Source organism: Macaca mulatta, chromosome 16, assembly GCF_049350105.2.
Source record: "Macaca mulatta isolate MMU2019108-1 chromosome 16, T2T-MMU8v2.0, whole genome shotgun sequence".
Taxonomy (NCBI): domain Eukaryota; kingdom Metazoa; phylum Chordata; class Mammalia; order Primates; family Cercopithecidae; genus Macaca; species Macaca mulatta.
The window spans coordinates 91,292,364-91,319,958 of record NC_133421.1 but is presented as its reverse complement, the minus strand read 5'-3'; the positions used below and the strand labels follow the sequence as shown (position 1 = coordinate 91,319,958).

Here is a 27,595-nt window from a genome sequence, read left to right as displayed (position 1 = left end):
GTTAGAAGAGAATTGTGGTCTTAAAATTAGAAACCTCATTATTTAGGCCTACAGGGGTGGTTGTTGGCATTTGCTTTTTGCAGATATCCGAGTTGGGGTTCCATGAAGCTCAGGTGGTAAGGGAAGGCATTGGCCTCTGTTTGTCATTTGAACAGGCATGGCGATTTGTTGTTCCTGTTTCCCTCGAGCCTTGCTGGGCCCTCATCTGAAATGGAGACGTCAGCTCCACCGGGCTTCAAGGTCTTTGGCGCTCCCAACGTGGTGGAGGATGAGATTGATCAGTACCTCAGCAAACAGGATGGGAAGATTTACCGAAGCCGAGACCCACAGCTGTAAGTGATCCATGGGATTCTAGGGTCCTACATGTGGTGATCTTAATGGGTGAATAAAGGGAAATATTTATAACATGTCCTGTTTTAATAAGTATCTGATGAAGAAATGTAAGTCTTAAGTTTTACTATTTTCAGGTTAAACTTTACTTCCAAGTTATCTTGTTAGCTTTTTATCAGTTTTTTTTTTGTTGTTGTTTGTTAGCTTTTTATCAGTTTCAATGTCAAAATATGTTCCCATAAGAAGTTTTGAAGCATTGGGTACAAAGAGACTGGAAAGGTATTGGGGGAGTTGGGGGCCTCACACCAAGTCTTTACTGTGATATTCTCTGGAGATGCTGACTTCCATGCAGAGTGGGACGTTAGTCAGCAGCTGCAGGGGAGGGAAGAGGGAAGGGGCAGGTAGTTGTGTGTGTGCACCCGTGTGAGGTGCGTGCTGTGTCTCTCATTTCGTAGTGGTTGGATGATTTTGACCTGCCACACTAGTGTGCGCTCTCCATCCCTGCAGCGAGCATTTCACTTGCAGAAGATGCTGTGCCTTGGAATATTCCCTCCTCACCTGGGGCTATATGAAGTGTTTATGTATATATATATTTGTTTTAGATTTTTTGCAATTCCTTTTAAATAAACCAGTGAGAAGGATCTGAGTTTACACTTGGCCATGTGAAATTATCTGAGCGAAGGTTGTCTCTGCAGTGGGGTCGTTTTCAAAATGCATCACTCTGTAGATGTGACGGGGTGCTGACTTTGAGATACTGGGATTCCAAATGCTGCATTAGCAACTTTTATGTCTTAGCTCAGAGAACCATAAATGGCGCTCGGCTGCCATTGGCATGGAGCCACTTTGTAGCCATAGCCATTAGCCGGCATGCCTTTTCCATTTGTGTTTCCTCCCAGGGGCCTGGTGCTGGCTTGCTTGCATGATCTGTTTTCATTGCTTCATTAGCAACTTTTGAGAGAGAGAGCGCGCGCGTGTGTGTGTGTGTGTGTGTGTGTGTGTGTGTGTGTGTGTGTGTGTGTGTGTTCTGACCCGTCATCAGGTAGAGCCTGCCTGTTTATTAGGAAGTACAGAGACCACCTCTGTTTCGAAACACAGAGCCTGTATGCATCTAAGAATTCTGACTCCATTTAGAAAGGGATCTGATGGAGCCCCAGAGGGACTGCCACCGGCGTCTCACCACCCCACCACTGCCTTCACGTTGTGTGTGTTGTGCTCCCAAGGCTTCTGTGACTGAAAATGTCAGATACCCATGGGACAAGTGTTTTTGTTTTTTGTTTTTTTGTTATTTCCCAAAATGCACATGAAGTAGGTATTTTCCAAACTTGGATTATTTATGCACGGCTCTCAGGCCCTTTGCCATGTTCACGTACCAGCTTTGTTATTATTTATTTAACGCTTTTCTTTAAATGGACTTGGCCGGACACAGTTGCTCATGCCTGTAATCCCAGCACTTTGGGAGGCTGAGGCAGGTGGATCACCTGAGGTCAGGAGTTCAAGACCAGCCTGACCAATATGGTGAAACCCCGTCTCTACTAAAAATACAAAAATTAGCCAGGTGTGGTGCTGTGTGCCTGTAATCCCAGCTACTTGGGAGGCTGAGATAGGAGAATCACTTGAACCCAGGAGGTGGAGGTTGCAGTGAGCTGAGATCGCACCACTGCACTCCAGCCTGGGTGACAGAGTAAAACTCCGTCTCAAAAGAAAAAAAAAAAAAAAAAAAACCAAAAAACTATTTTATTTATTTTTTTGAGTTGGAATTTCACTCTTGTTGTCCAGGCTGGAGTGCAATGGCACAATCTCAGCTCATTGCAACCTTCTCCTCTCAGGTTCAAGTGATTCTCCTGCCTCAGCCTCCCTAGTAGCTGGCATTACAGGCACTTGCCACCATGCCCAGCTAATTTTTGTATTTTCAGTAGAGACGGGGTTTCACCGTGTTGGCCAGGCTTGTCTTTAACTCCTGACCTCAGGTGATCCACCCATCTCAGCCTCCCAAAGTGTTGGGATTAGAGATATGAGCCACCACCTTTGGCCAAAAAACTACTTAAATTGACTTTGAGTTCGTTCACTTTTATCTTTGGTTTTTGTTATTTTAAGCAGTTGATCCTCATGAAGTCACAGGTTTGATGTGCGGGTCTGTTTTTTCTCATTCATATCAACATAAATAGTAAACTGCTGGGTGTGGTGCTACACACCTGGAGTCCCAGATACTCGGGAGGCTGAGGTGGGAGTGCTTGAGCCCAGGAATTCAAGGCTGCAGTGAGCCGTGATCACCACTGCACTCCAGCCTGGGTGATAGAGTGAGAGCCTGTCTTTAAACAAAACAAAACAACAATTAAAATATAAACGTTCATCCATGTGCCATCTGGAATATAACTCCATGTGGGCACGGAAACACTGTTAAAGTAGGACGTACGTGTGAGATGGCAGCAGTGGAACACAGACATCCTCACTGCTCTGCCTTTTTCTGCCTTGTTACTCTCCTCAGATGCCGCCACGGCCCGTTGGGGAAATGCGTGCACTGCGTCCCTCTAGAGGTGAGAGTCTCTGCGGAGTAAGTTCTGGGCCGGTGTGGGGGGCTGCGGGTAGACAGCTGTCTTAAGTGCTTTCCCTGAGTCCATGCACTTGGTTGTAGTGGTTCAAAGAACTTATCTATTTATTGCCCTGGGCCTCATATTCCCCCTAGTGCAAGCTGCACACAAGACGAGCCTTTATTTATGGGAGTGACCTTCTCGCTTGATTATGAATGGCTGAAGCATTTGTGTGGCTGTGATAAAGGGGCAGCATTTACAGCAGACTCCCTGGACAATCCTTTTCAGATCTGACACAAAGCTGAGTCTGTCGGCTTCCGTGCTTATCGTTGTTTCGATTTACTTTGCCTTGAATCTCACATCTCTTGTACTGGTTTGTCCTGGTGAGATTGAGAGTCACCGTAATGATGCTGACTGGAGCTGTTAATGCTGGATTTACAGCAGGAAGGCCAACCTGGTTTTCTTCATGAGGCATCTCTTGCCTCATCTTGTGGCATTTCTTTTTGCAAAATTTTCCTGAAACTCATTTGACTTAGAACGTTTTGTTTTTAATAGAGATTCATTTTAATCTTGAAAAGATAACTGGCCCACAAAGAAAAACTTGCTTCTGGCTATGTGCTGTTCACACCTGTAGTCCCAACACTTTGGGAGGCCAGGGTGAGAGGATCACTTGAACCTAGGAGTTGTTGAGCCTGGGCAACTCTTTTTTTGTATACCCTGTCTCTACAAAAAATTTTAAAAATTAGCTGGGTGTGATGGTTCACGCCTGTAGTCCCAGCTACTCGGGAAGCTGAGGCAAGAGAATCACTTGAGGCCGGGAGGTCAAGGTTGCAGTGAGCCGTGATTGTACCACTGTACTCCAGCCTGGGCAACAGCGTGAGACCCCATCTCTAAAACAATTAAATTGGCCGGACTCAGTGGCTCATGCTGTAATCCTAGCACTTTGGGGGGCCGAGGCGGTTGGATCACGAGGTCAGGAGTTTGAGACCAGCCTGGCCAATATGCTGAAACCCCGTCTCTACTAAAAATACAAAAATTAGCCAGGCGTGGTGGCGCGTGCCTATAGTCCCAGCTACTTGGGAGGCAGAGTCAGAAGAATCGCTTGAACTCAGAGGTGGAGGTTGCAGTGAGCAGAGATTGTGCCGCTGTGCCATTGTACTCCAGCCTGGGCGACAGAGTGAGACTCTGTCTCAAATAAACAAACAAAACACACAAAAACAACAATAACGAAAATCAATTAATTTAAAAAAGAAAAACTTGGTTCTGACCTAGAGTGGTAAGGGAGACCCCAGTACCTGCTTTGGCTGTGGGCCTTGACTTGCCGAGGCCATGCTGCCTGGCCTCTGTGCACAACGGAGGCTCAGCGCCTGGAGCACCCAGCAGGTGTGACTGCACTTGCTTACTCTGTGTCTTGGCAGCCATTCGATGAGGACTATCTAAACCATCTCGAGCCTCCTGTGAAGCACATGTCCTTCCATGCCTACATCCGGAAGCTGACTGGAGGGGCTGACAAGTAAGCAGCTTGCTATGACCTGGTTGTGCGTAAATTCCTTTTTGTGTATCTGGCAGTTGTTGCTTATAGCCACTGAACGTGTGAATGAGAGAAGTAAAGATGAGAAGGGGCCACACGCCTTTGAATGTTACCCTGGTTCTATATTTATTTATATTTTATGTACACATATATGTTTTGTTTTTTGTTTTTTGTTTTTTGTTTTTTTTTGAGACGGAGTCTGGCTCTGTCGCCCAGGCTGGAGTGCAGTAGCGCAATCTTGGCTCACTGCAAGCTCCGCCTCCTGGGTTCACACCATTCTCCTGCCTTAGCCTCCCGAGTAGCTGGGACTACAGGTGCCTACCACCATGCCTCTCTAATTTTTTGTATTTTTAGTAGAGGCGGGGTTTCACTGTGTTAGCCAGGATGGTCTAGATCTCCTGACCTCGTAATCCGCCCGCCTCGACCTCCCACAGTGCTGGGATTACATACGTGAGCCACCGTGCCCGGCCCACATACATGTTTTTAAGAGATGGGGTCTCGCTATGTTGCCCAGGCTGGTCTGGAACTCCTTGGCTCAAGTGATCCTCCTGCCTTGGTTTCCCCAAAGTGCTGGATTACAGGTGTGAGCCACCTCACCTGGCCAACCTGGTTCTAGAAGGGAGCTAGCAAGGCAGTGACTGTGCAGGCATCTGGTTGTGTAGCCACAGTGCAGTGTCGGACAGAGGCTGTCCCCACATACACCGCCCCGGCAAGATAGCATCTGTAATGGTGGCCTCTTGTATCTGTGATCTGAGTTCATTCTCTGCTTTTCAGAAAAACAACTACCCTGTGATAATCTCAGCTCCCCCACTTCAGTGCCTGGCAATCCTTTCCCTAGAGCCCGGCCTCTGAGTCAGCTTGGTTTTCAGCCACAGCAGGGGCTGCAGCCACTTGTCCTCAGGGCACCACAGTAGTTGCCCATAGGCTCAGCCAGGTAGGCACAGGTGGTAACAGTGGCCAGAGAGGGGTGAACTGAGCATTTTGATTTCTTTTAAGCCGTGGCAAGTCCTTGCCTGTACGACTTTCTCCTGTTGGCTCTCTGTACACCCTACCAGAAAGTAACAGGCTTCAGCTATTATTTTGTAATTCCTGTCAGTGCGACAAGAGGAGATGGTGGCTGAACTGAAGTCAGCAACATTTTGTGAAGGATGTCATAGTCGCCTGATTGTAGCTTTTCTCTGACAACCTGCTGACATCCTAAAATGACTTTTTAAAAATGTTAGACCAGAAGAAGAAACCTACTAGAAACCCACTATTGCTTGTCAGTGGGAAAAGCTATGGAACTCTCTGGACTAAGGAGTGGGTGCAGATTGATTGTAGTGAAAGAGACTTGGTCAGCCTTTTGTCAGTCTAGGTCAAGGAACACAGTCCCTAGTGGGGGCATGTTTGTGGCTGCCATTAACATACAGATTTGGTGACGAGTCATTTCTTCCTAGATGCTATGATACCAAAAATGGCTCACCACAAAAAATGATCAGTATGTGAGGTAATGCATATGTTAATTAGCTTAATTTAGCCATTCCACAGTGTGGACATGTTTCAGAATATCATTTCTTACACTGTAAGTATATAGTTTTTATCTGAAAAACAAAACCTCACGTCCACCTTAAAGATAAAAAAATTTTTTTTTTTTTTTGTCAATTATGTTTCAATAAAGCTGGAGAAAAAGAAGAAGTTCAGAGTAGGGTCCAGGACTTTCTCATTGACAATCTTCAACAGTAGTTTTTATTTTAGCCTAAAGCAGTGAAGATGCCTTAATTATATATCCTAATCAGATTTTTCACATGAATAATAATTTTTTACAAATATCTAAGTACTGGGTTAATGTCAACGTTGCTGATAATGTAATGAAACCTGTACCAGCCTCATGTCCACTCAGTGGCACAGGTGACGTCAATAGATATTCTGCAGTATTCTTGCAAACTTTCTTGCATGTTAGTGATAGATAGTAAAAAAACACCACAGTTTGGTAGGAAAGTAGTTGTGTGTTTCTGTGTGGTTGCAGTATATGGGACAAGCTAGGATTCGGAATGTGCTGGAACTGCAAGTAGAGCTTCCATTAGAAACATCCTTAGCACATCTTCCCTGCTGCTGCCACGTGCTTAGCTCCTGAGATGCTGTTCAGGAAGTGTAAGATACTTAACATGTAGCTTCCAGCCTCTTGCTCAACTTTTCACCAATGTGATGTTTAAGTAAGTTGCTTCTCTTCTACGTAGGGGGAAATTTGTTGCCCTGGAGAACATCAGCTGCAAGATTAAGTCAGGGTGCGAGGGGCACCTCCCGTGGCCGAACGGCATCTGTACTAAGTGCCAGCCGAGCGCCATCACGCTGAACAGACAGGTGAGCTGTTCCCTGTCTGTCTAGATTTGTCTTCATGGCTGAGAAACGAGTATTTCCAGAAGAGCCGCTTGGAGTGGAATGCCATTAGCACCTCCGCGGCGGGTTTTCAGTACTGTCTGATGGATTGAATGACGCTTTTGTGGAAGTGGTGCGCTGAATATGTCATTTTTAAGGCTTCTTGCTCTTGGAGGTATGGAGTATGAGCCCTCAGTTCTCTTTTTTGCTGACTCATATGGAGGCAGAATGTTCCTGGTGATTATTTAAAATCCTCAGTGGTTGTGAGGAAACTGTCTCTGAAGGTTGGTAAAGGGGCACCCCTTGGACCAGCTCTGAGCACCCGTCCAGGCTGGCTTAAGGAGAGAATGTGGCTCAGGAAGGAGGGGGCGTTCCGGCCTTTCTGGATGTTCTGCTCTCGTTGTCCCGCCTCTGAGAGTAGCCTACCTCGCCTTCCTGCTGCCACTGTGCCCTTAGAGAAAACGGCTCCTTAGAGAGAATTCCGTGGCCTCCTTGACTTTTTTGGAAATCTCCTGTGTTCTCCATTCCTTTTTTCTTCTTGAAAACTACTTTATTTTGGCCGGGCATGGTGGCTCACACCTGTAATCCCAGCACTTTGGGAGGCTGAGGCGGGGGGATCACCTGAGGTCAGGAGTTCGAGACCAGCCTGGCCAATATGGTGAAATCCCATCTCTACTAAAAATACAAAAATTAACCGGGCGTGGTGGCAGGCGCCTGTTGTCCCAGTTGCTAAGGAGGCTGAGGCAGGAGAATCACTTGAGCCCGGGAGGCGGAGGTTGCAGTGAGCCGAGATCACACCATTGTACTCCAGCCTGGGTGACAGAGCGAGACTCCGTCTCAAAAAAAAAAAGAAAACTCATTTGTTTTTTGCCCTAGAGATTGTGAAAACCTGTATTTTAGGTTAAATCACAATGGAATTATTTTGAATTTATTGATAGATGAAAGCCATCTCCATCCTCCTATACCTCCCCACCCCACCCCGCCACTGGACTCTGAAGTGGTCTAAAGGGCAGAGCGTTTTTGTTTTGTTTCGTTTTTTTGTTTTTTGTTTTTGTTTTTTTGAGACAATGTCTCACTCTGTAGCCCAGGCTGAATTGCAGTTGGTGCAGTCTCGGCTCACTGCAACCTCCGCCTCCCAGATGCAAGCGATTCTATTGCCTCAGCCTCCCGAGTAGCTGGGATTACAGGCATGAGCCACCACACCTGGCTAATTTTTGTATTTTTTTTTTTTTTTTTTTTGAGATGGAGTCTCGCTCTGTCACCCAGGCTGGAGTGCTAGTGGCCGGATCTCAGCTCACTGCAAGCTCCGCCTCCCGGGTTTATGCCATTCTCCTGCCTCAGCCTCCATAGTAGCTGGGACTACAGGTGCCCGCCACCTCGCCCGGCTAGGTTTTTTTTTTTTGTTTTTTTTTTTTTTTTTTTGAGACGGAGTCTCGCTTTGTCGCCCAGGCTGGAGTGCAGTGGTCGGATCTCAGCTCACTGCAAGCTCCGCCTCCCGGGTTTACGCCATTCTCCTGCCTCAGCCTCCCGAGTAGCTGGGACTACAGGCGCCCACCACCTCGCCCGGCTAGTTTTTTGTATTTTTAGTAGAGACGGGGTTTCACTATATTAGCCAGGATGGTCTCGATCTCCTGACCTCGTGATCCGCCCGTCTCGGCCTCCCAAAGTGCTGGGATTACAGGCTTGAGCCACCGCGCCCGGCCGTTTTTCGTATTTTTTTTTAGTAGAGACGGGGTTTCACCGTGTTAGCCAGGATGGTCTCGATCTCCTGACCTCGTGATCCGCCTGTCTCGGCCTCCCAAATTGCTGGGATTACAGGCTTGAGCCACTGCGCCTGGCCAATTTTTGTATTTTTAGTAGAGACAGGGTTTCACTGTGTTGAATAATTTTTGAGGTTTAATTCCTGGCCTCAAGAGATCTGCCTGCCTCGGCCTCCCAAAGTGCTGGCATTACAGGAATAAACCACCACACCTGACTGGTTTTTTTCTTTAGTAATGTTTATTGTTTTTATTTTTTTAAATAGAATAGCAGATTATTATTTTTTTATTTTTCTATTTTTTGAGATGGTGTCTTGCTGTTGCCTGGAGTGCAGTGGTGCCATCTTGGCTCACTGCAAGCTCCGCCTCCCAGGTTCACACCATTATCCTGCCTCAGCCTCCCCAGTAGCTGGGACTACAGGCGCCTGCCACCACGCCTGGCTAATTTTTTGTATTTTTAGTAGAGATGGGGTTTCATTGTGTTAGTCAGGATGGTCTCGATCTCCTGACCTTGTGATCCACCCGTCTCAGCCTCCCAAAGTGCTGGGATTACAGACATGAGCCACTGCACCCGGCCCAGATGATTATTTTTTAAGATACAGGGGTCTCATTCTGTCGCCCCGGCTGGACTTGAACTCCAGGGCTCGAGCGATCCTCTAGCCTCGGCCTCTTGAGTATCTGGGACCACAGACATGCACCAGCACACCCTATTGGTTTGTTTTTTAAAGAACTAGGTAAAATATATTTATGAATGGTTTGTGCTAGAAAAACAAGTGATTTATTTTTGATGGCATATTTTCATCAGCCCACTCTTGTTAACTCTACAGAAGTACAGGCATGTGGACAATATCATGTTTGAGAATCACACCGTCGCTGACCGCTTTCTTGACTTCTGGAGAAAAACAGGGAACCAGCATTTCGGGTACTTATATGGACGGTACACGGAGCACAAAGACATTCCCCTTGGCATCAGGGCTGAAGTGGCTGCGATTTATGAGCCACCTCAGGTAATCACGATGGGATTCAAGTTCCTGAGTTTCTGTGTTTGGAGGCTGTGGGGGACGCCCTTTCGGAGAGGCCTTGCCCTGTTCGCTCTGTTGTTTGTGCCCCTTCTGTCACACGCCGGTGCATGTGCACAACATTTTCTGAGTTATTGGAGAGTGAGAGCATGGCTCCTAAAACCTTCAGTATATTGGATAGTTACTTCAGTTACTAAGGATAAGGGTATTTTCTTACACACCCGGTACATTTGCACTATTGATCCGGTGTTTTCATCTCGTCTGCTGTCTGTGTCCAGGGACGCTCATTGCCTCCATAGTGTCCAGGTGCTCAGTCCTCCTTGTGTCACTCTGGGTCTCTTCCACTGTGCAGCGGTCGCTGTCGTAGGGACCGTGGAGAAGGCCACAGACACCTCAGCACCAGTCACCAGAATAACAACACTGCCACCAAATAGGGCTGAAAACAACTTCAGATTTGTTTGGAGGAGAAAGAAGTGTCCTGAGGGTGTATCCGTAGGGTGTGTACACAGCTAGTCACTGTGCTTGGAAGGCCCTCTCCGTATGATTATGCCACCAACCAGTTACACATTGTATTTCCGGTTTTTAGGAACTGGGCTGTGTGTGTATGTTTATATAAATTTTAATTTGTTTTGTAATTATGTATACTATTTATATAGTGTGTTTTACATACATTTTATTGCAAAAGTAAAAACTAAACATACTGAATGCTAGTTAATGATACGCATGCTGTACCATTTAGGGAGAAGTACATTTATGTCTGTAACTTATTTGAAATCCAATAGAAAAATGGATTGATGGGTGACTAGAGGGACAGATAGTGCATAGGAAATGTTCATGCTGAATCTAGTGGTGGGTATATGAGTATTCATTGTAAAATTCTTTACATTAGCTGTTATGTTAGAAATTTTTAATTTTTATTTATTTATTTTTTAGAGATGAGTCTTGCTCTGTTGCCCAGACTGGAGTGCAGTTGTGCAATCATGGCTTACTGCAGCCTTGACCTCCTGGGCTCAAGCGATCTTCCTGCCTCAGACTTCTGAGTAGCTGGGACTACAGGTGCATGCCACCATGCAAGCTAATTTTTAAATTTTTGGTAGAGTCAGGGTCTCGCTATATTGCCCAGGTTGGTGTTGATCTACTGGTCTCAAGTGATCTTCACATCTTGGCCTCCTGAAGTGTTGGGATTACAGGTATGAGCCACTGTGCCCAGCCAGAAGTATTTTTAAAAGTTGGAAAAGAAAAAAAATGTGCACATTTCCAAAGTCATATTTACAAACAAGGCTTATTCATTTCCCTTTACCCTGCTTTCCTCTAGAGGTAGCCCCTAGAATTTAAAACCTGTTTTCTTTTTGAGACAGCGTCTCACTCTGTTGCCCAGGCTGGAGTGCAGTAGTCATATCACGGCTCAGTGCAGCCTCAATTGCAGCCCTCCTGGGCTCAAGCAATCCTCCTGCCTCAGCCTCCCAAGTATCTGGGACTACAGGCGTGCACCACCACACCTGACATATATATCATATATATGTGTGTTTGTGTGTGTGTGTGTGTATATATGTAGTGTGTGTGTGTGTGTGTGTGTGTGTGTGTGTGTGTGTGTGTGTGTGGAGTCAGATCTCGCCATGTTGCCCAGGCTGGTTTGGAACTCCTGGGCTCACACAGTCCACTCGCCTCAGCCTACCAAAATTCTGGGATTACAAGTGTGAGCCACCATGCTCAGCCTAAAATCTTTTTAGTTGGACTTCCCGAAGTTTGATTTTTTTTTTTTTTTTTTTTTTTTTTTGAGACGGAGTCTCGCTCTGTCGCCCAGGCTGGAGTGCAGTGGCCGGATCTCAGCTCACTGCAAGCTCCGCCTCCTGGGTTCACACCATTCTCCTGCCTCAGCCTCCCGAGTAGCTGGGACTACAGGCACCCGCCACCTCGCCCGGCTAGTTTTTTGTATTTTTTTTTTTTTAGTAGAGACGGGGTTTCACCGTGTTAGCCAGGATGGTCTCGATCTCCTGACCTCGTGATCCGCCCGTCTCGGCCTCCCAAAGTGCTGGGATTACAGGCTTGAGCCACCGCACCCGGCGATTTTTTTTTTTTTTTTTAGTTTTGAGACAGAGTTTTACTCTGTTGCCCAGGCTGGAGTACGGTGGTGCGATCTCCACTCACTTCAACCTCCACTTCCCGGTTCAAGTCATTCTCCTGCCTCAGCCTCCTGAATAGCTGGGATTAGAGGCGCTGCCACCATGCCTGGCTAATTTTTGTATTTTTAGTAGAGACGGGGTTTCACCATGTTGGTCAGGCTGGTCTCAAACTCCTGACCTTGTGATCCACCCGCCTCAGCCTCCCAAAGTGCTGGGATTATAGGCGTAAGCCACTGCGCCCGGCCTGATTTTTTTAATTTTTTTTAAATTTTTTTATTTTTTTATTTTTATTTTTATCTTTATTTTTTTTTTGAGACGGAGTCTTTGCTCTGCCCAGGCTGGAGTGCAGTGGCGCGAACTCGGCTCACTACAAGTTCCGCCTCCTGGGTTTACGCCATTCTCCTGCCTCAGCCTCCCGAGTAGCTGGGACTACAGGTGCCCGCCACCTCGCCCAGCTAATTTTTTTTTTTTTTTTTTTTTTTTTTTTTGAGACGGAGTCTCACTCTGTCGCCCAGGCTGGAGTGCAGTGGCCGGATCTCAGCTCATTGCAAGCTCCGCCCCCCGGGTTTACGCCATTCTCCCGCCTCAGCCTCCCGAATAGCTGGGACTACAGGCGCCCGCCACCTCGCCCAGCTAGTTTTTTGTATTTTTAGTAGAGACGGGGTTTCACCGTGTTAGCCAGGATGTTCTCGATCTCCTGACCTCGTGATCCGCCCGACTCGGCCTCCCAAAGTGCTGGGATTACAGGCTTGAGCCACCGCGCCCGGCCGCTAATTTTTTGTACTTTTAGTAGAGACGGGGTTTCACCGTGTTAGCCAGGATGGTCTCGATCTCCTGACCTTGTGGTCCGCCCGTCTCGGCCTCCCAAAGTGCTGGGATTACAGGCGTGAGCCACCGTGCCCGGCCTATTTTTTTATTTTTAAATACAGAGAGGGTCTCTGTGTTGCCCATGCTGGTCTCAAACTCCTGACCTCAAGTGATCCTACTGCCTTGGCCTCCTAAAGTACTAGAATTACCAGCATGAGCCATTGTGCCTGTTTTGTTTTGTTTTGTAAGGGATCTCCTGAGCGAGATCCTCTTATCTTTCTCTCAAGTAGCTGGGACTGTCAGTGTATGCCACTGAGCCTGGCTAGTTTTGTCTTCTTTGTATGTGTGACATTTTTGGTGTAAGCAGATACACATATGCATGCACACACAATCATACTATCCCCCTTCTTTGTTTCTTTGTGCGTATACTATATTATGTGCACTTTTTCCACCTAACACTGTCTTGTGGAGATCACTGGATGACTGGCTTCCTATTTAAATAACCTGACTGGGAGGCAGGCTGGGGTGCCCTGCAGCTGCTCTCAGAGGTTGCTGATTAGAGTCTGAAACTGCAGGTTGTGCATGGGTGATAGCTGGTGTACAGGCTTGCTAGTGGCCCCTGCACGAAATGTGTGTCTTTCTTAGCTGTATTTATATGGATTTTCAGTGACAGTTTTGGTATCTTTGCGTAACAATAGATGTAGTGTTTCATGAGGCCTTTGCCATGGTTCTTTTAAAAAGAGACACTAGATGGCAGTAGAGACCCCGCCAGTGAAGTCTCAACCCTTAGGTCACTGTGCTGTACTCAGTATGCTGCTCTTCCAAGCACAAAGTATTCAGATTCAGTTTTTTTAAGGGGTCTCTTTCATGGAGAGCTCAATGGTTCTATTAAAAGTATAATTGAGGCCAGGTGTGGTGGCTCACGCCTGTAATCCCAGCACTTTGTAGGGGCGAGGCAGATCACTTGAGGCCAGGAGTTCAAGACCAGCCTGACTGACACAGCAAAACCCCATTTCTACTAAAAATACACACACAAAAATTTGCTTATGTTGCCACATGTCATTAAACAACTCCTTTTCCTTAGATTTTTCTCTGAGTTTGTGGTTTAACCTGTGTTCTGGAGGTATTAATAACCTCCATATGGGTAATACCCAGCAAACGTAAACTTCTTTGTGGTTTTGCCAGATTTTGACTAATTTGCAAGGATATGCCCAGTTATTGCAACTCAATTTGGGATTACCTTTACCTTTCCTATTCTTATTGCTGGGGTTTCTGCATGAAATGACACCTATTAATGACCCGCAGGCTACATTTAAGTGAACATTAACGATTTTGGTAAGCTTGGTCCACTCTGGGAAGTCATGTGCCGTGGCTGGTTTCATTTGCATGGGAGCCAGTCGAAGCCACAGCTCATCGACTGCCCTGTGCCAGATGGAAGGAGGTGGTGATTTTCGAATGCCTTTTCCCTTCCTTAGGGTTGGTGAGCTCATCGCTCTCTGTGGAGTTCATAGTGTCTCTCCAATTCAGTACCTTAGCTGTGAAGCCAAGCGCATTGTCTCTGCGGAGCGGCACGCAGATTGTCCAGGCCTGTTTTCTGGGAATAGATGTTATCTTACAGTTTGAGTCTTGCCTAATTTAGCCAAAGCTGTTTGGAGTGAAGCTACTTATCCAAGGAAGTTTGAAAATAACTTCATTTCCTGATGAAGGAACTTTTAAAACAGGCAGGAGTATAGACCTTCCCTTAGTCCTGAGTGCTCCTGATGCAGAGCCGTGCCACACACATCAGCTGGGCCCTGTGTGCCACATGTTTTGCAGTCCTGGTAAAAGGCACAGCGCAACCTTAGAAGGAGAGAAGCCGGGAGGCGTGTCGCATGTGTTTTATCTGTGGCTGTAGTTCTCCTTTCTGACAAGGAGGCCCCCAGCACTCCTTGTGACCTGGAGCTGGAATTGGGAGGGCTTGGAGTGCTGCTTCCTGAGCCCTCTGCTCTAAGTCCGTCTTCTCCCTTTGATTCCCTGCAGATTGGTACACAGAACAGCTTGGAGCTTCTTGAGGATCCAAAAGCTGAAGTGGTCGATGAAATTGCTGCCAAACTTGGCCTGCGGAAGGTACTGAGGCATCTGGCAGCCAAGCAGGGGGAGTGGCCAGGCTCTGTTGAGCATCCAGGCCAGGGAGAGTTGGGGGAGTGGCCGGGCTGTGTCAGGGACTGGCTCTCCCCAGCTGCACAAGGTCAGGTGCAGGCACCATACGTTTTGAAACTTCACGTGTGTTTATTGGGCACCAATAACTTTTATGTTCCTCTGACTTAAACTAAAATGAGAACGTTTTCTTGAGCATAAAAAAAAAAAAAAATCCCAGTGCGGATCTGGCTGTTGTATTTCAGCCTTCCAGCCACACTTGTTGAGGACTGCTTCAAGTGGGAAATAGAAGCAGGAGTCAGACCCCAGCTGCACCCCTGCTGGCTCCCCTGTGCATGTGTGTCCCTTCTGCCTGAGCCGTCCCTTCATGTAGCTTGGAAGCCGAGGACAGTCAAGGCTGGCGTTCCGCTGACAACATTCATGTTCCGTGTCGTGCACTTGGAGCTTCTGCTGTTCCGTCATCAATCATCGTTTCATTTCCTGTTGATAATTTAGCTCTCTGAGCCTACAGTTCTTCCTAGTTTCATGGAACAGTTAGAAAATGAGACAAGAATTTCCTTTTTTATTCTGTTGATCTGGTTTATCTGACATCATTGATAAAGTTCCCAGGAACAATTTTTATAAATTCACGTAGAGCCATGAATTTGAACATATCTTACAAGTTTAATATTAGTAAGTATGTTTTATCCTTTATTTCCTAATCATCTCAGACTGTGAAAAATAATCTCTAGATTATTTCATCCTCTCTACAGATGAAGGGGGTGAGACTGCAAATGTGACTTAAAACCTAGTGTCAGTGAGCAGTCCATACGCAGTTTTACTCTCTTATGAAAGAAACATCCTGTTTCTAACAAGGAGTCAGCATCTTCATTTAGGGTCATATTTTGGTTCAAATTCTGGAAATTCTCTTGTTGAAAAGAGATTGGTCCAATTTTTTGGCCTAATTTGTTGTAGTCTTACAGTTCATAATCTTGAAATTACTTAAATACTTTTCTTCAAAACCTGAGTTTCTCTCTCTATTTTATTTTATTTTATTTTTAGGAGTCTTGCTCTGTCACCCAGTCTGGAGTGCAGTGGCACGATCTTGGCTCACTGCAACCTCTGCCTCCCGGGTTCAAGTGATTCTCCTGCCTCAGTCTCCTGAGTAGCTGGGATTATAGGCGCCCACCACAACGCCCAGTTAATTTTTTTTTTTTTTTTGAGACGGAGTCTCACGCTGTTGCCCAGGCTGGAGTGCAGTGGCGCGATCTCGGCTCACTGCAAGCTCCTCCTCCCGGGTTCCCGCCATTCTCCTGCCTCAGCCTCCTGAGTAGCTGGGACTACAGGCGCCCGCCACCGCGCCCGGCTAATTTTTTGTATTTTTAGTAGAGACGGGGTTTCACTGTGGTCTCGATCTCCTGACCTTGTGATCCGCCCGCCTCGGCCTCCCAAAGTGCTGGGATTACAGGCTTGAGCCACCGCGCCCGGCCAATTTTTGTATTTTTAATAGAGATGGGGTTTCACCATGTTGGCCAGGCTGGTCTTGAACTCCCGACGTCAGATGATCCACCCACCTTGGTCTCCCAAAGTTCTGGGATTATAGGTGTGAGCCACCATGTCTGGCCCAAAATATGAGTTTCTAAGCCCTTCTATTTCTCAGTTTGATTTTGATTCTGCTTTATTTACTACTTAATTACATTAATCCTTTAAGTCTCATTTTCTCTGTTGCCATCACCTTGGGTTTTCATTCATTGGGGCATCTTTAAAGACAGTGAAAGTCTCCCAGTGTGCTGGTCATATCTGCTGGGGACGGATGGGAAGAGTTGTGTGTCAGGTAGTGCTGGGGAGAGTCATGGGCCACAGATCCTTCCCGAGGACAGAAGTGACAACTGCCGGGACCCAAGTGCTACTCCTGCGGCCTTGCGACAGGCTTCTGGTGCAAGAATTCACAGGCAGAGGCGGGCCTGAGGATCCCACAGCACACAGGCACTGCCACACTGAACGTGCAGGGGGTGCTGGGTCGCAGGTTTCAGATCCTGATACCCTCAGATGCTTCCTTCTGACCTTGAACTGGAGCTCCCAGGAGCAACTATGTGAAGTCTGCATTATATTTCCCCTTTTATCTTAAGTGTCTTTCTCTAGGAATCCTTTTTCTTAGCTTGTTGGGAAAGACCTATTCTGTGAAATGTTTATTTGCTTGCCTGTTGTCTGTCTTCCTCTTGGGAGTTTAAGTGCCTTTTTCACCCACCTTCTGTTGGTCTTACTCACTGCTGTGTCTCTTGCATCCACATGGTGCTGGGCAGAGTTGGGGCTGAAGAAACTCATCTTTAACCCAGCAGCACCAGAGGGAGGGTGGCCAGTTTCTACTGAACAGAGATGGAGATCCCTGGGTGTGGCCTGGCATCTTACTTGAGGAACCCATTGATGTAGATTAACCTGGCTCACAAAAAGGAGCTTCTGACTGAGAACATTCTTTTTGAGCTCTCTGGGCAAAAGCCAGAAAACATTCATCATCTATCTTTTTTTGAGACGGAGTCTCGCTCTGTCGCCCAGGCTGGAGTGCAGTGGCCGGATCTCAGCTCACTGTAAGCTCCGCCTCCCGGGCTTACGCCATTCTCCTGCCTCAGCCTCCCGAGTAGCTGGGACTACAGGCGCCCACCACCTCGCCCGGCTAGTGTTTTGTATTTTTTAGTAGAGACGGGGTTTCACCGTGTTAGCCAGGATGGTCTCGATCTCCTGACCTCGTGATCCGCCCGTCTCGGCCTCCCAAAGTGCTGGGATTACAGGCTTGAGCCACCACGCCCGGCCTATCTTTTTTTTTTTTTTTAAGATGGAGTCTCAATCCCAGCACTTTGGGAGGCCGAGACGGGCGGATCACGAGGTCAGGAGATCGAGACCATCCTGGCTAACACGGTGAAACCCCGTCTCTACTAAAAAATACAAAAAACTAGCCGGGCGAGGTGGCGGGCACCTGTAGTCCCAGCTACTCGGGAGGCTGAGGCAGGAGAATGGCGTAAGCTCGGGAGGCGGAGCTTACAGTGAGCTGAGATCGGGCCACTGCACTCCAGCCTGGGCGACAGAGCGAGACTCCGTCTCAAACAAACAAACAAACAAAAAAAAGATGGAGTCTCACTCTGTTACCCAGGCTGGAGTGCAGTGACGCGATCTCGGCTCACTGCAAGTTCCGCCTCCCGGATTCACACCATTCTCCTCCCTCAGCCTCCTGAGTAGCTGGGACTACAGGCACCTGCCATCTCGGCCGGCTAATTTTTTTGTATTTTTAGTAGAGATGGGGTTCACCGTGTTAGCCAGGATGGTCTTGATCTCGTGACCTCGTGATCCGCCCTCTTGACCTCCTGAAGTATTGGGATTGCAGGCGTGAGCCACCGCGCCCGGCCATGCCCAGCTAATTTTTTTTTTTTTTTTTTTTTTTTTTTTTGAGACAGAGTTTCGCTCTTGTTGCCCAGGCTGGAGTGCAATGGTACAATCTCGGCTCACCGCAACCTCTGCCTCCCGGATTCAAGTGATTCTCCTGCCTCAGCCTCCTGAGTAGCTGGGATTACAGACATGTGCCACCACCCTGGCTAATTTTGTATTTTTAGCAGAGACAGGGTTTCTCCATGTTGGTCAGGCTGGTCTCGAACTCCTGATCTCAGGTGATCCACCCGCCTCGACCTCCCAAAGTGCTGGGATCATAGGCATGAGCCACCGCACTCTAATTTCTGTATTTTTAGTAGAGATGGGGTTTCACCATGTTGGCCAGGGTGGTCTCGATCTCTTGACCTCATGATTCTCCTGCCTCAGCTTCCCAAAGTGCTGGGAGTACAGGCGTAGTCACCACACCCAACCATTCATCATCTATCTTAAAGAGATGTTTAAAAGATACTTTCCTTTTTATTAAGGTTGGCTGGATATTTACAGACCTCGTCTCAGAAGATACCCGAAAGGGTACAGTCCGCTACAGTCGAAATAAGGTGAGGTGGAGATAGGAATGTGCATGTGGCCCTGTGGCTTGGTTACAGATGGCACTGGCCTGCATTCTCAGGGTCTCTTTGCACCGCTGGTTCTAGCTTTCAGGCCCCATTATCATTATTATTATTATTATTTTTTTTTTTTTTTTTTTTGAGATGGAGTCTCGCTCTGTTGCCCAGGCTGGAGTACAGTGGTGCAATCTCAGCTCATTGCAAGCTCCGCCTCCCGGGTTCATGCCATTCTCCTGCCTCAGCCTCCCGAGAAGCTGGGACTACAGGCACCCCCCACCATGCCTGGCTAATTTTTTTGTATTTTTAGTGAAGACAGGGTTTCACCATGTTAGCCAGGATGGTCTTGATCTTGACCTCGTGATCTGCCCACCTCGGCCTCCCAGAGTGCTGGGATTACAGGCGTGAGCCACTGCACCCAGCCCTCAGGCCCCATTATTTTTCAAGAAGGTCTTCTTGATCAATGAAGGCCGGATCTCCTGGTCTCATAGAGCTAAACCCATCTTACCTTTACAAAACAGTGACTTTCAGGGCTCAGCCCGTGGCGGGTGGTTTGCATAGTGCTTCTGGCCTTCGTAGTCGTGGGCGGTTTTAGATGAGGAATTGGTAATGGTTAGGAATTGTAGATAGTTGCTTCAAAGTGGTTTTGAGTTTTATTTTTTTTGTCTTTTTTTTTTTTTCCTTTTTGTGGAGAACGGGGTCTCGCTATATTACCCAGGCAGGTCTTGAACTCCTGGGCTCAAGCTATCCTCCCGCCTCTGCCTCCCTGAGAGCTGGGATTACAGGCGTGAGCCACCGCGCCTGGCGGTTTTGAGTTTTATAGTTTGGTTCTTATTTTTTATTTTTTTTGAGACAGTCTTGCTCTGTCGTACAGGTTGGAGTGCAGTGGCACAGTCTCGGCTCACTACAGCTTCCTCCTGGGTTCAGGTGTGCGCCACCATACCCAGGTAATTTTTTTATTTTTAATAGAGACCAGGTTTTGCTGTGTTGGCCAGGCTGGTCTCGAACTCTTGTCCTCAAGTGGGCCTTCCACCTCCACCTCTCAAAGTGCTGGAATTAGAGGTGTGAGCCACTGCACCTGACTTAGTTCTCATTTTTTAATGAAGAAATAGAAACATATTTGGCATGATGCTGTAAAATTGATAGGCTGCTTCTCTTGTCTTAGGACACCTATTTCCTAAGTTCAGAAGAGTGCATCACTGCAGGAGACTTCCAGAACAAGCATCCCAACATGTGCCGGCTCTCTCCCGATGGACATTTTGGATCCAAGTTTGTTACTGCAGTGGCTACAGGTATAACAGGGACAGTTGTAATGTAAATATTACCATCTCGTTAATATATTTTGTTCCTCTTTTTGGTAGCCTTTTATCCTTAACTTAGTTATAGTGGACTTTCTTACTGGGCTTGTGGGATGTAAATTCCTCCTTTCTTTTTATGGTAAAAATTCTGAACTTAACAGCATAAAACTATAAACACAAACCCCAAACCTCACAACAGAATCAGGACCTCCACAGAGCTCTCCTTTAGGCCAGTGCTGTCCTTGAAAGTCCACTATTTTGGCTGGGTGTGGTGCCTCACGCCTGTAATCCCAGCACTTTGGGAGGCCAAGGTGGGTGGATCGCTTGAGGTCCAGGAGTCCTGAGACCAGCCTGGCCAGCAGAGTGAAACACCATCTCTATTATAAATACAAAAATTAGCTGGGTGTGGTGGTGGGCACCTGTAATCCCAGCTACTCAAGGAGCTGAGGCAGGAGAATCGCTTGAACCCAGCAGGCGGAGATTGCAGTGAACTGAGTTTGTGCCAGTGCACTCCAGCCTGGGTGACAGGGCAAGACTCAAAAAAAGAAAAGAAAAAAAAATATATATATATATGTATGTATATATGTGTATGTATATATGGACAAGGATGTTCCCCTGGGCAACAGAGTGAAACTCCATCTCAAAAAGGAAAAAGCGGGTTTTTTTTTTTTTTTGACAGTCTCACTCTGTCATTTAGGCTAGAGTGCAGTGGCGCAATCTCAGCTCACTGCAACGTCCGCCTCCTGGGTTCAAGCGATTTTCATGCCCCAGCCTATAGCTGGAATTGTAAGTGCACATCACCACACCCGGCTAATTTTTGTATTTTTAGTAGAGACAGGGTTTTGCCTTGTTGACCAGGCTGATCTTGAACTCCTGACCTCAGGTGTTCTCCCTCATTGGCCTCTCAGAGTGCTGGGATTACAACATCTGTAATCGTAGCATTTTGGGAGGTTGAGCCAGGAGGATCCCTTGAGACTGGGAGTTTGAGATCAGCCTGGGCAACATGGCAAGACCCCATCTCTACAAAAAATAAATAAAACATATTTTAAAAAAAGAAAGAAAAGTGTTCAAGCTGACTGCAGAAGTTTTTGCACTTTGCTGCATATTCTTGAGCTTGCCAGGTTTTTGTGTCTTTTTGTTTGTTTGTTTTTTTGAGACAGGTTCTTGCTCTGTCACCCAGGCTGGAGCGCAGTGGTGTAGTCACACAGCTCACTGGTGTGACTCCTGGACTCTTGTGATCCGCCCCCATCAGCCTTCCGTGTAGTTGGGACTACATGTGTGCGCCACCATGCCCGGCTAATTTAAAAAATTTTTTTTTTTTTTTCCCCAGAGACAGTCTCTCTCTGTTGCCCAGGCTGGAGTGCAGTGGTGCAATCTCAATTCACTGCAAGCTCCACCTCCTGGGTTCATGCCATTCTCCTGCCCCAGCCTCCCAAGTAGCTGGGACTACAGGCGCCCACCAGCACACCTAGATAATTTTTTGTATTTTTAGTAGAGACAGGGTTTCACCATGTTAACCAGGATGGTCTCAATCTCCTGACTCGTGATCCGCCCGCCTCGGCCTCCCAGAGTGCTGGGATTACAGGTGTGAGCCACCGTGCCTGGCCTAATTTTTAAATTTTTAACAGAAACGAAGTCTTGCTGTGTTGCCTAGCCTGCAGTTAGTTCCTTGATGTAAGGTGCATTTAGATGGATTTTCAAAATGAATATACTTTTTGAATAGTGATAGGCATCTTTCACATGTTAATTATTTTAATAATTAATACATGTTAACTATTTCACATGTGAATTAGTTGAGTCAGATTTATTTTCCTAAATTGTTGCTTGGGTTGAGCGCTTAAGGGAAGGGTTGGGAATTTGGGCTAGGATTGAAGGAGGGTCTGGGAATTCTGCGTTACAGAACCCGTTAGTGAGGGCACCCTGGGGAGGGGTGCTTTCATGGTGGGAGACTCAGGGCAGCTGGAGAGTAGCTGGGGCGTCAGGCAGAGGGCACTGGGCACCCAGGAGGGGAGCAGAGAACAAAGGCGCTCATGTCATTTAGAATTCTGCCGGGCTAGCATTGTATTTACAGACGGGGAGAAAGGTATCGTCATACTCTTCTCGGTGTCACATCCCCACACCCCTGCCACACGTAGGCTGATATCTGGGTGCAGTAGTGTAGGCTGGTAGTTTCCAAGCCTATCAGACTCAACTCCTGTTTTTAGAACACTTTGTGATACCCCTTTACTATGCAGAAATAAAATTCATGGGTAATACAGCTAATGTAGGCTGCCGACACACAGAATTCTGAAATAGAAGGCAGAGTAATTGTAACATCAAGGGAAAGTGATAGGAAAGAAACAGAATAAAGTCGAACGTTTAGGTGTGTCAGTGCTTCTGGACTGACCCGTGAGGACAGCACAGTGGGATCCGTGCTGGCCTGTGTGGGCAAGGGCTGAGCACAGGGCTGAGTCCAGGCCTCTTAGCTGGCCTTGCTGTCAGCAACATGGCTTCCTGAGAGGCTCAACAGCTCTCCACCCAGTTCCAGGCAGAAGAGTGTGCCCTTACCTCAGCTTACACTATTATAGTCCCAGAGAATTCAGTGTGCATTGAAACTGTGCCTGTCTGTTTTGTGGCTCTTTATAAAATAGAATTGCTTCTAATCTCACATGATTGTAAATAGTGCTTTTGTCTACACAGGTGTGTAGTGGGCATTCTGAGTTATGTGGGATATGGAACAGTTCCATAGTATTTCAGTGTGGTTTTAATTTCTATTTTATTCTGAGTGAAATCAAGGATCTTTTATTTTTATTTTTAATTTTTTTGAGACAGTCTTGTTCTGTCACCTAGGCTGGAGTGCAGTGGCACGATCTTGGCTCACTGCAACCTCTGCCTCCTGGGTTCAAGTGATTCTTGTGCCTCAACCTCCCAAGTAGCTGGGATTACAGGCGCATGCCAACACACCCAGCCAATTTTTGTAATTTTTTTTTTTTTAGAATTTTATTTTCTTTTTTGCAATTTTTCGCACTCCAGCCTGGGCGCTGTGTCGCCCAGGCTGGAGTGCAGTGGCGCGATCTCTGCTCGCTGCAAGCTCCGCCACCTCCCGGGTTCACGCCATTCTCCTGCCTCAGCCTCCCTAGAAGCTGGGACTACAGGTGCCCGCCACCACGCCCGGCTAATTTTTTTTTTTTTTTTTTTTTTTTTTTTTTTTTTTTTTTTTTTTAGTAGAGACAGGGTTTCGCTGTGTTCGCCAGGATGGTCTCGATCTCTTAACCTCGTGATCCACCCTCCTCGGCCTCCCAAAGTGCTAGGATTACAGGCGTGAGCCACCGCACCTGGCTAGTTTTTGTATTTTTTATAGAGACGGGTTCACCATGTTGACCAGGCTGGTCTCGAACTTCTGGCCTCAAGTGATCTGCCTGCCTTGGCCTCACAAAGTCCTGAGATTACAGGTGTGAGCCACTGTGCCCCGTCTAATTACTGTTTCTTTTTTTTTTTTTTTTTTTGAGACGGAGTCTCGCTCTGTCGCCCGGGCTGGAGTGCAGTGGCCAGATCTCAGCTCACTGCAAGCTCCGCCTCCCGGGTTTACGCCATTCTTCTGCCTCAGCCTCCCAAGTAACTGGGACTACAGGCGCCCGCCACCTCGCCCGGCTAGTTTTTTTGTATTTTTTAGTAGAGACGGGGTTTCTTTTTTTTTTTTTTGAGACGGAGTCTCACGCTGTTGCCCAGGCTGAAGTGCAGTGGCGCGATCTCGGCTCACTGCAAGCTCCGCCTCCCGGGTTCCCGCCATTCTCCTGCCTCAGCCTCCTGAGTAGCTGGGACTACAGGCGCCCGCCACCGCGCCCGGCTAATTTTTTGTATTTTTAGTAGAGACGGGGTTTCACTGTGGCCTCGATCTCCTGACCTTGTGATCCGCCCACCTCGGCCTCCCAAAGTGCTGGGATTACAGGCTTGAGCCACCGCGCCCGGCCGAGACGGGGTTTCACCGTGTTAGCCAGGATGGTCTCGATCTCCTGACCTCATGATCCACCCGTCTCGGCCTCCCAAAGTGCTGGGATTACAGGCTTGAGCCACCGCGCCCGGCCTTTACTGTTTCTATGGAGAAATTATTCCATGGGCCAGAAGAACTGGCACATTTTTAGAATTATAGTTTCTAACTTGGGGGCTACCACCTTCAATTTGAGTCATACCTCTTGTTGAGAGTTGAGAGATTATATAGATCATCCTTGGGCTTTTTTCGCCTCTGGAATTGGCATTTACTGAAAGATGTTAGAACTGAGAGACAATAAATAACCTAATTTATAAGCAGATAGGCAGTGACAGCCCCTTCGTGTCTGTGTGAATCACCCCTCTTGGTGCTCAGACTTGCCGTGTCTCCCTTTCCTGGTGGCCGACTGAGGAGTGCTCCTCCTCCTGCGTGTCTTTAATGGCTACAGCCCGGGTGAAGGTTTTCTAACGCAAGTAAAGTGTGCTCTTCCCTGGGTTAGGGTCTTTTGGTCGTGGCCATGTGGGGACCCCGTGGCGCTGTTGGAAATTGTACTTGCTGCATTCCTGTCCCACGTCCCTCCTTAGACAGGAAGGTGCAGACCAGGCCTGGCACGGTGGCTCATGCCTGTAATCCAGCACTTTGGGAGGCCGAGGTGGGCGGATCACGAGGTCAGGAGTTCGAGACCAGCCTGGCCAACATGGTGAAACCCCACCTCTACTAAGATATAAAAATTAGCTGGGTGTGGTGGTGCGTGCCTGTAGTCTCAGCTATTCGGGAGGCTGAGGCAGGACAATTGCTTGAACCTGGTAGGTGGAGGTTGCAGTGAGCCGAGATCATGCCATTGCACTCCAGCCTGGGTGACAGGGCAAGACTCTTAGAAAAAAAAAAAAAAAGGCCGGGCGTGGTGGCTCAAGCCTGTAATCCTAGCACTTTGGGAGGCCGAGACGGGCGGATCACGAGGTCAGGAGATCGAGACCATCCTGGCTAAAACGGTGAAACCCCGTCTCTACTAAAAAATACAAAAAACTAGCCGGGTGAGGCGGCGGGCGCCTGTAGTCCCAGCTACTCGGGAGGCTGAGGCAGAAGAATGGCCTGAACCCGGGAGGCGGAGCTTGCAGTGAGCTGAGATCCGGCCACTGCGCTCCAGCCTGGCGGACAGAGCAAGACTCCGTCTCAAAAAAAAAAAAAAAAAAAAAAAGGAAGGTGCAGACTGAACCATGTGGCACAGGGCGCGTGGTACTCCTGCCAGCAGCACTCAGGTCCTGGCTGGGATGCGGAGGCCTCGCCCCTCCCTCTGCATCTGTCCTTCCTCCCCTTTCCCCTTTCATTGTACACAGATATTCTCTGGCATGAGACTTTAGAGTGTAAGGGCCCCGATGAAGTGTGCACTTTGCTCGAGTGACCCTGAGGGGCCTGTGGAAGGACAGTGCAGAGCTTACGCCCCTCACTGGGCTGGGCGTCTGTGTCCTCATAGTCTGGCATACTCTAAATTTACAGGCTGTGAAAATTACTTCCTGAGGATCTGGTTTAAAAAACCAGAAATGCATCTCAGATTCAATAGCAGCTGGAGTTTTTCTGTCACTGCCTGTTTGTAGGCCCTGTGATCCTTCCCACGTAAGGATTTCCTGACTGGCTGATTTGTGAAGGGAGTGATAGTTAACTTGTCCTGCCAACCGTTCCGGCAGGGTTACACAAACCCATCAGGACACGTATTTCCTGCTGCTCCACATGAGAAGGGGAGTTTGCAGTTCATCTCAGTGAATTTACCCTTGAAGATTATCCATATGGCCAATTTTGCTGTTTATAAACAGCCTTCAGTTTTATAAATACTGCTTTCCATTTTTCTCTTATTCTCAACTGCTAGATTTTTCTTTCTTGAATGACCTGTCATGTTAATGATCAATCTAAACACCAGTGCAGGTTTTTTGTTTTTTTGTTTGTTTGTTTTGTTCTGGAGACAGAGTCTTGTTCCATTGCCCAGGCTGGAGTACAGTGGCGTGATCTCAGCTCGTCGCAGCCTCCGCTTCTCGGGGCCAAGCAATTCTCCTGCCTCAGCCTCCTGAATAGCTGGGATTACAGGTGCATGCCACCATGCCTGGCTAATATTTATATTTTTAGTAGAGACAGGGTTTCACTGTGTTTTCCAGGCTGGTTTTGAACTCCTGACCTCAGGTGATCTGCCTGCCTTGGCCTCCCAAAGTGCTGGAATTACAGGTATGAGCCACCGTGCCAAGCCCAGTCCAGGTTTTCACAGTGTCCTAACCAGATGTCTGCACTGTGGCTCCCTGGCGCTCTGTCCAGCCTTTGCCTCAGCTCTCTGTGAGCCCTGCATTCTTTTAGTGCCATTTATGCCACCAGGCACACGGGCAAGTGAGGTGCCTGTGTCTTTGCTGAGATATTAGTGGTCGTTTGCGCAGGGTTGGCTACTTCCTGAGCATTTGAGTTTGGGGCAGGGAGAATATCCTATGCTAGTGAACTGTGCCTTTGGAGCAAGTTTGACTCAGGGTTTTGAAGCCATCCATCACCTGCCTCCTATGTGCATTGAGAGCTTCGTGGCAGCCAGCTCTATCTCTTCCCTCACCTTTTTTGATTTTGTGGCCGTCAGGTTTGCTTTCTGATGTGTGTTTGAAAGCCACGTGCACTATGTTTCTGTTTTCTGATCATAAATAATTGTTTTTGTCAAAGGAACTGAGATAGAGGTATTGAGGGTTTTTTTTCTTCCAAAGCTATAACATGATGAGAGCCGGGCACAGTGGCTCACACATGTAATTCCAGCACTTTGGGAAGCTGAGGCGGGAGGATCACATGGGGCCAGGAGTTGGAGACCAGCCTGGGTAACATAGTAAGACCTTACTTGTAAAACGATAAATAAATGCCTAAAAAATAATGAGATTATAGTCAGTGGTAACTTCAGTTCTGGAAGCACACCCCGCGGTGGTGGGCATCTCCCCCATGCCTGCCTCCTCCAAAGGCTCAGGCTGCCCCCATGGCATCATCTGGCCAACTCACTTCAGGGACCTGGTCTAACTGGACCACACTGCCACCTCTCAGCCGTGATCTGTAGTCCCCTTGTCCCCACTTGAAGTCAATCTGGAGGTTTTGATGGAGTGGAGACTGGGAGAGAAGAATGGGGTGGGCAGTGTGGAGGGTGAAACCGTGGAGGATCTGGGCTCCCAGGTCTGCCCACGGCCGTGGAGTGGCACCTGCAGCTCCACACTGTGTGATGACACCTGGTGGCATCGACTCTGCGTGGTGGCCGTGCAGGCTTTTGTAAGACAGAGGCTACTGTGTATACAATACAGTGACTGGATTTGTATTAAAAATAGTTTCCATCTTGCTCTTCTCCAACCCCCTCCCCCATCTCTCTGCCTCCAGATGAATTTATCCACCCATCCTTACCGTGAACCTAGGGATCTATCTGCCATTTACACCCCTGGTGTTACTATGAACCAGGAGCCCAAGTGCTGATGACACTAAGCCTCGCTTTATTGGCAGATGTTAGACAATGTTTAATCACCTTTTTTTTTTTTTTTTTTTTTTAAATTGGAAAAATAGGGTCTCAGTATTTTGCCCAGACTGGTCTCAAACTCCTGGGCTCAAGCAGTCCTCCCACCCTGCCCTCTCAGAGTGCTCAGATTCCAGGCGTGAGCCACTGCACCCAGCATTTTCTTTTCTTTTTTTTTCTTTTATTCAAAAGTTTAACAATCTTGATTTTCTGATTCTGATAGAGCATGTCCGTGGTGGCACCTGTTTGTGGAGCCAAATGTGTGTGGAGCTGCAGGGTG

General features: G+C 47.7%; 1 protein-coding gene and 1 long non-coding RNA gene across 8 annotated transcripts in view; both read left to right on the top strand.

The window, feature by feature from the left end:
* Positions 1 to 27,595, top strand: part of NPLOC4 (NPL4 homolog, ubiquitin recognition factor) — an 86,832-nt gene that overhangs the window by 24,268 nt on the left and 34,969 nt on the right. For 6 of the 7 annotated variants that reach the window (XM_015120587.3, XM_077973281.1, XM_077973279.1 and 3 more), the window contains 8 exons: positions 156 to 332; positions 2,816 to 2,864; positions 4,277 to 4,371; positions 6,606 to 6,729; positions 9,329 to 9,508; positions 14,470 to 14,556; positions 18,468 to 18,539; positions 19,711 to 19,837. In XM_015120587.3, coding sequence (XP_014976073.1) covers positions 156 to 332; positions 2,816 to 2,864; positions 4,277 to 4,371; positions 6,606 to 6,729; positions 9,329 to 9,508; positions 14,470 to 14,556; positions 18,468 to 18,539; positions 19,711 to 19,837 — 911 coding nt within the window. The remainder of the gene's footprint in view (positions 1 to 155; positions 333 to 2,815; positions 2,865 to 4,276; positions 4,372 to 6,605; positions 6,730 to 9,328; positions 9,509 to 14,469; positions 14,557 to 18,467; positions 18,540 to 19,710; positions 19,838 to 27,595) is intronic. The other variant, XM_028836929.2, reaches the window with a different exon arrangement.
* On the top strand, positions 11,447 to 13,240 carry LOC144336073 (uncharacterized). The gene is made up of 3 exons (XR_013407495.1): positions 11,447 to 11,605; positions 11,773 to 12,314; positions 12,463 to 13,240. It is a non-coding gene; the product is annotated as an uncharacterized LOC144336073 (long non-coding RNA).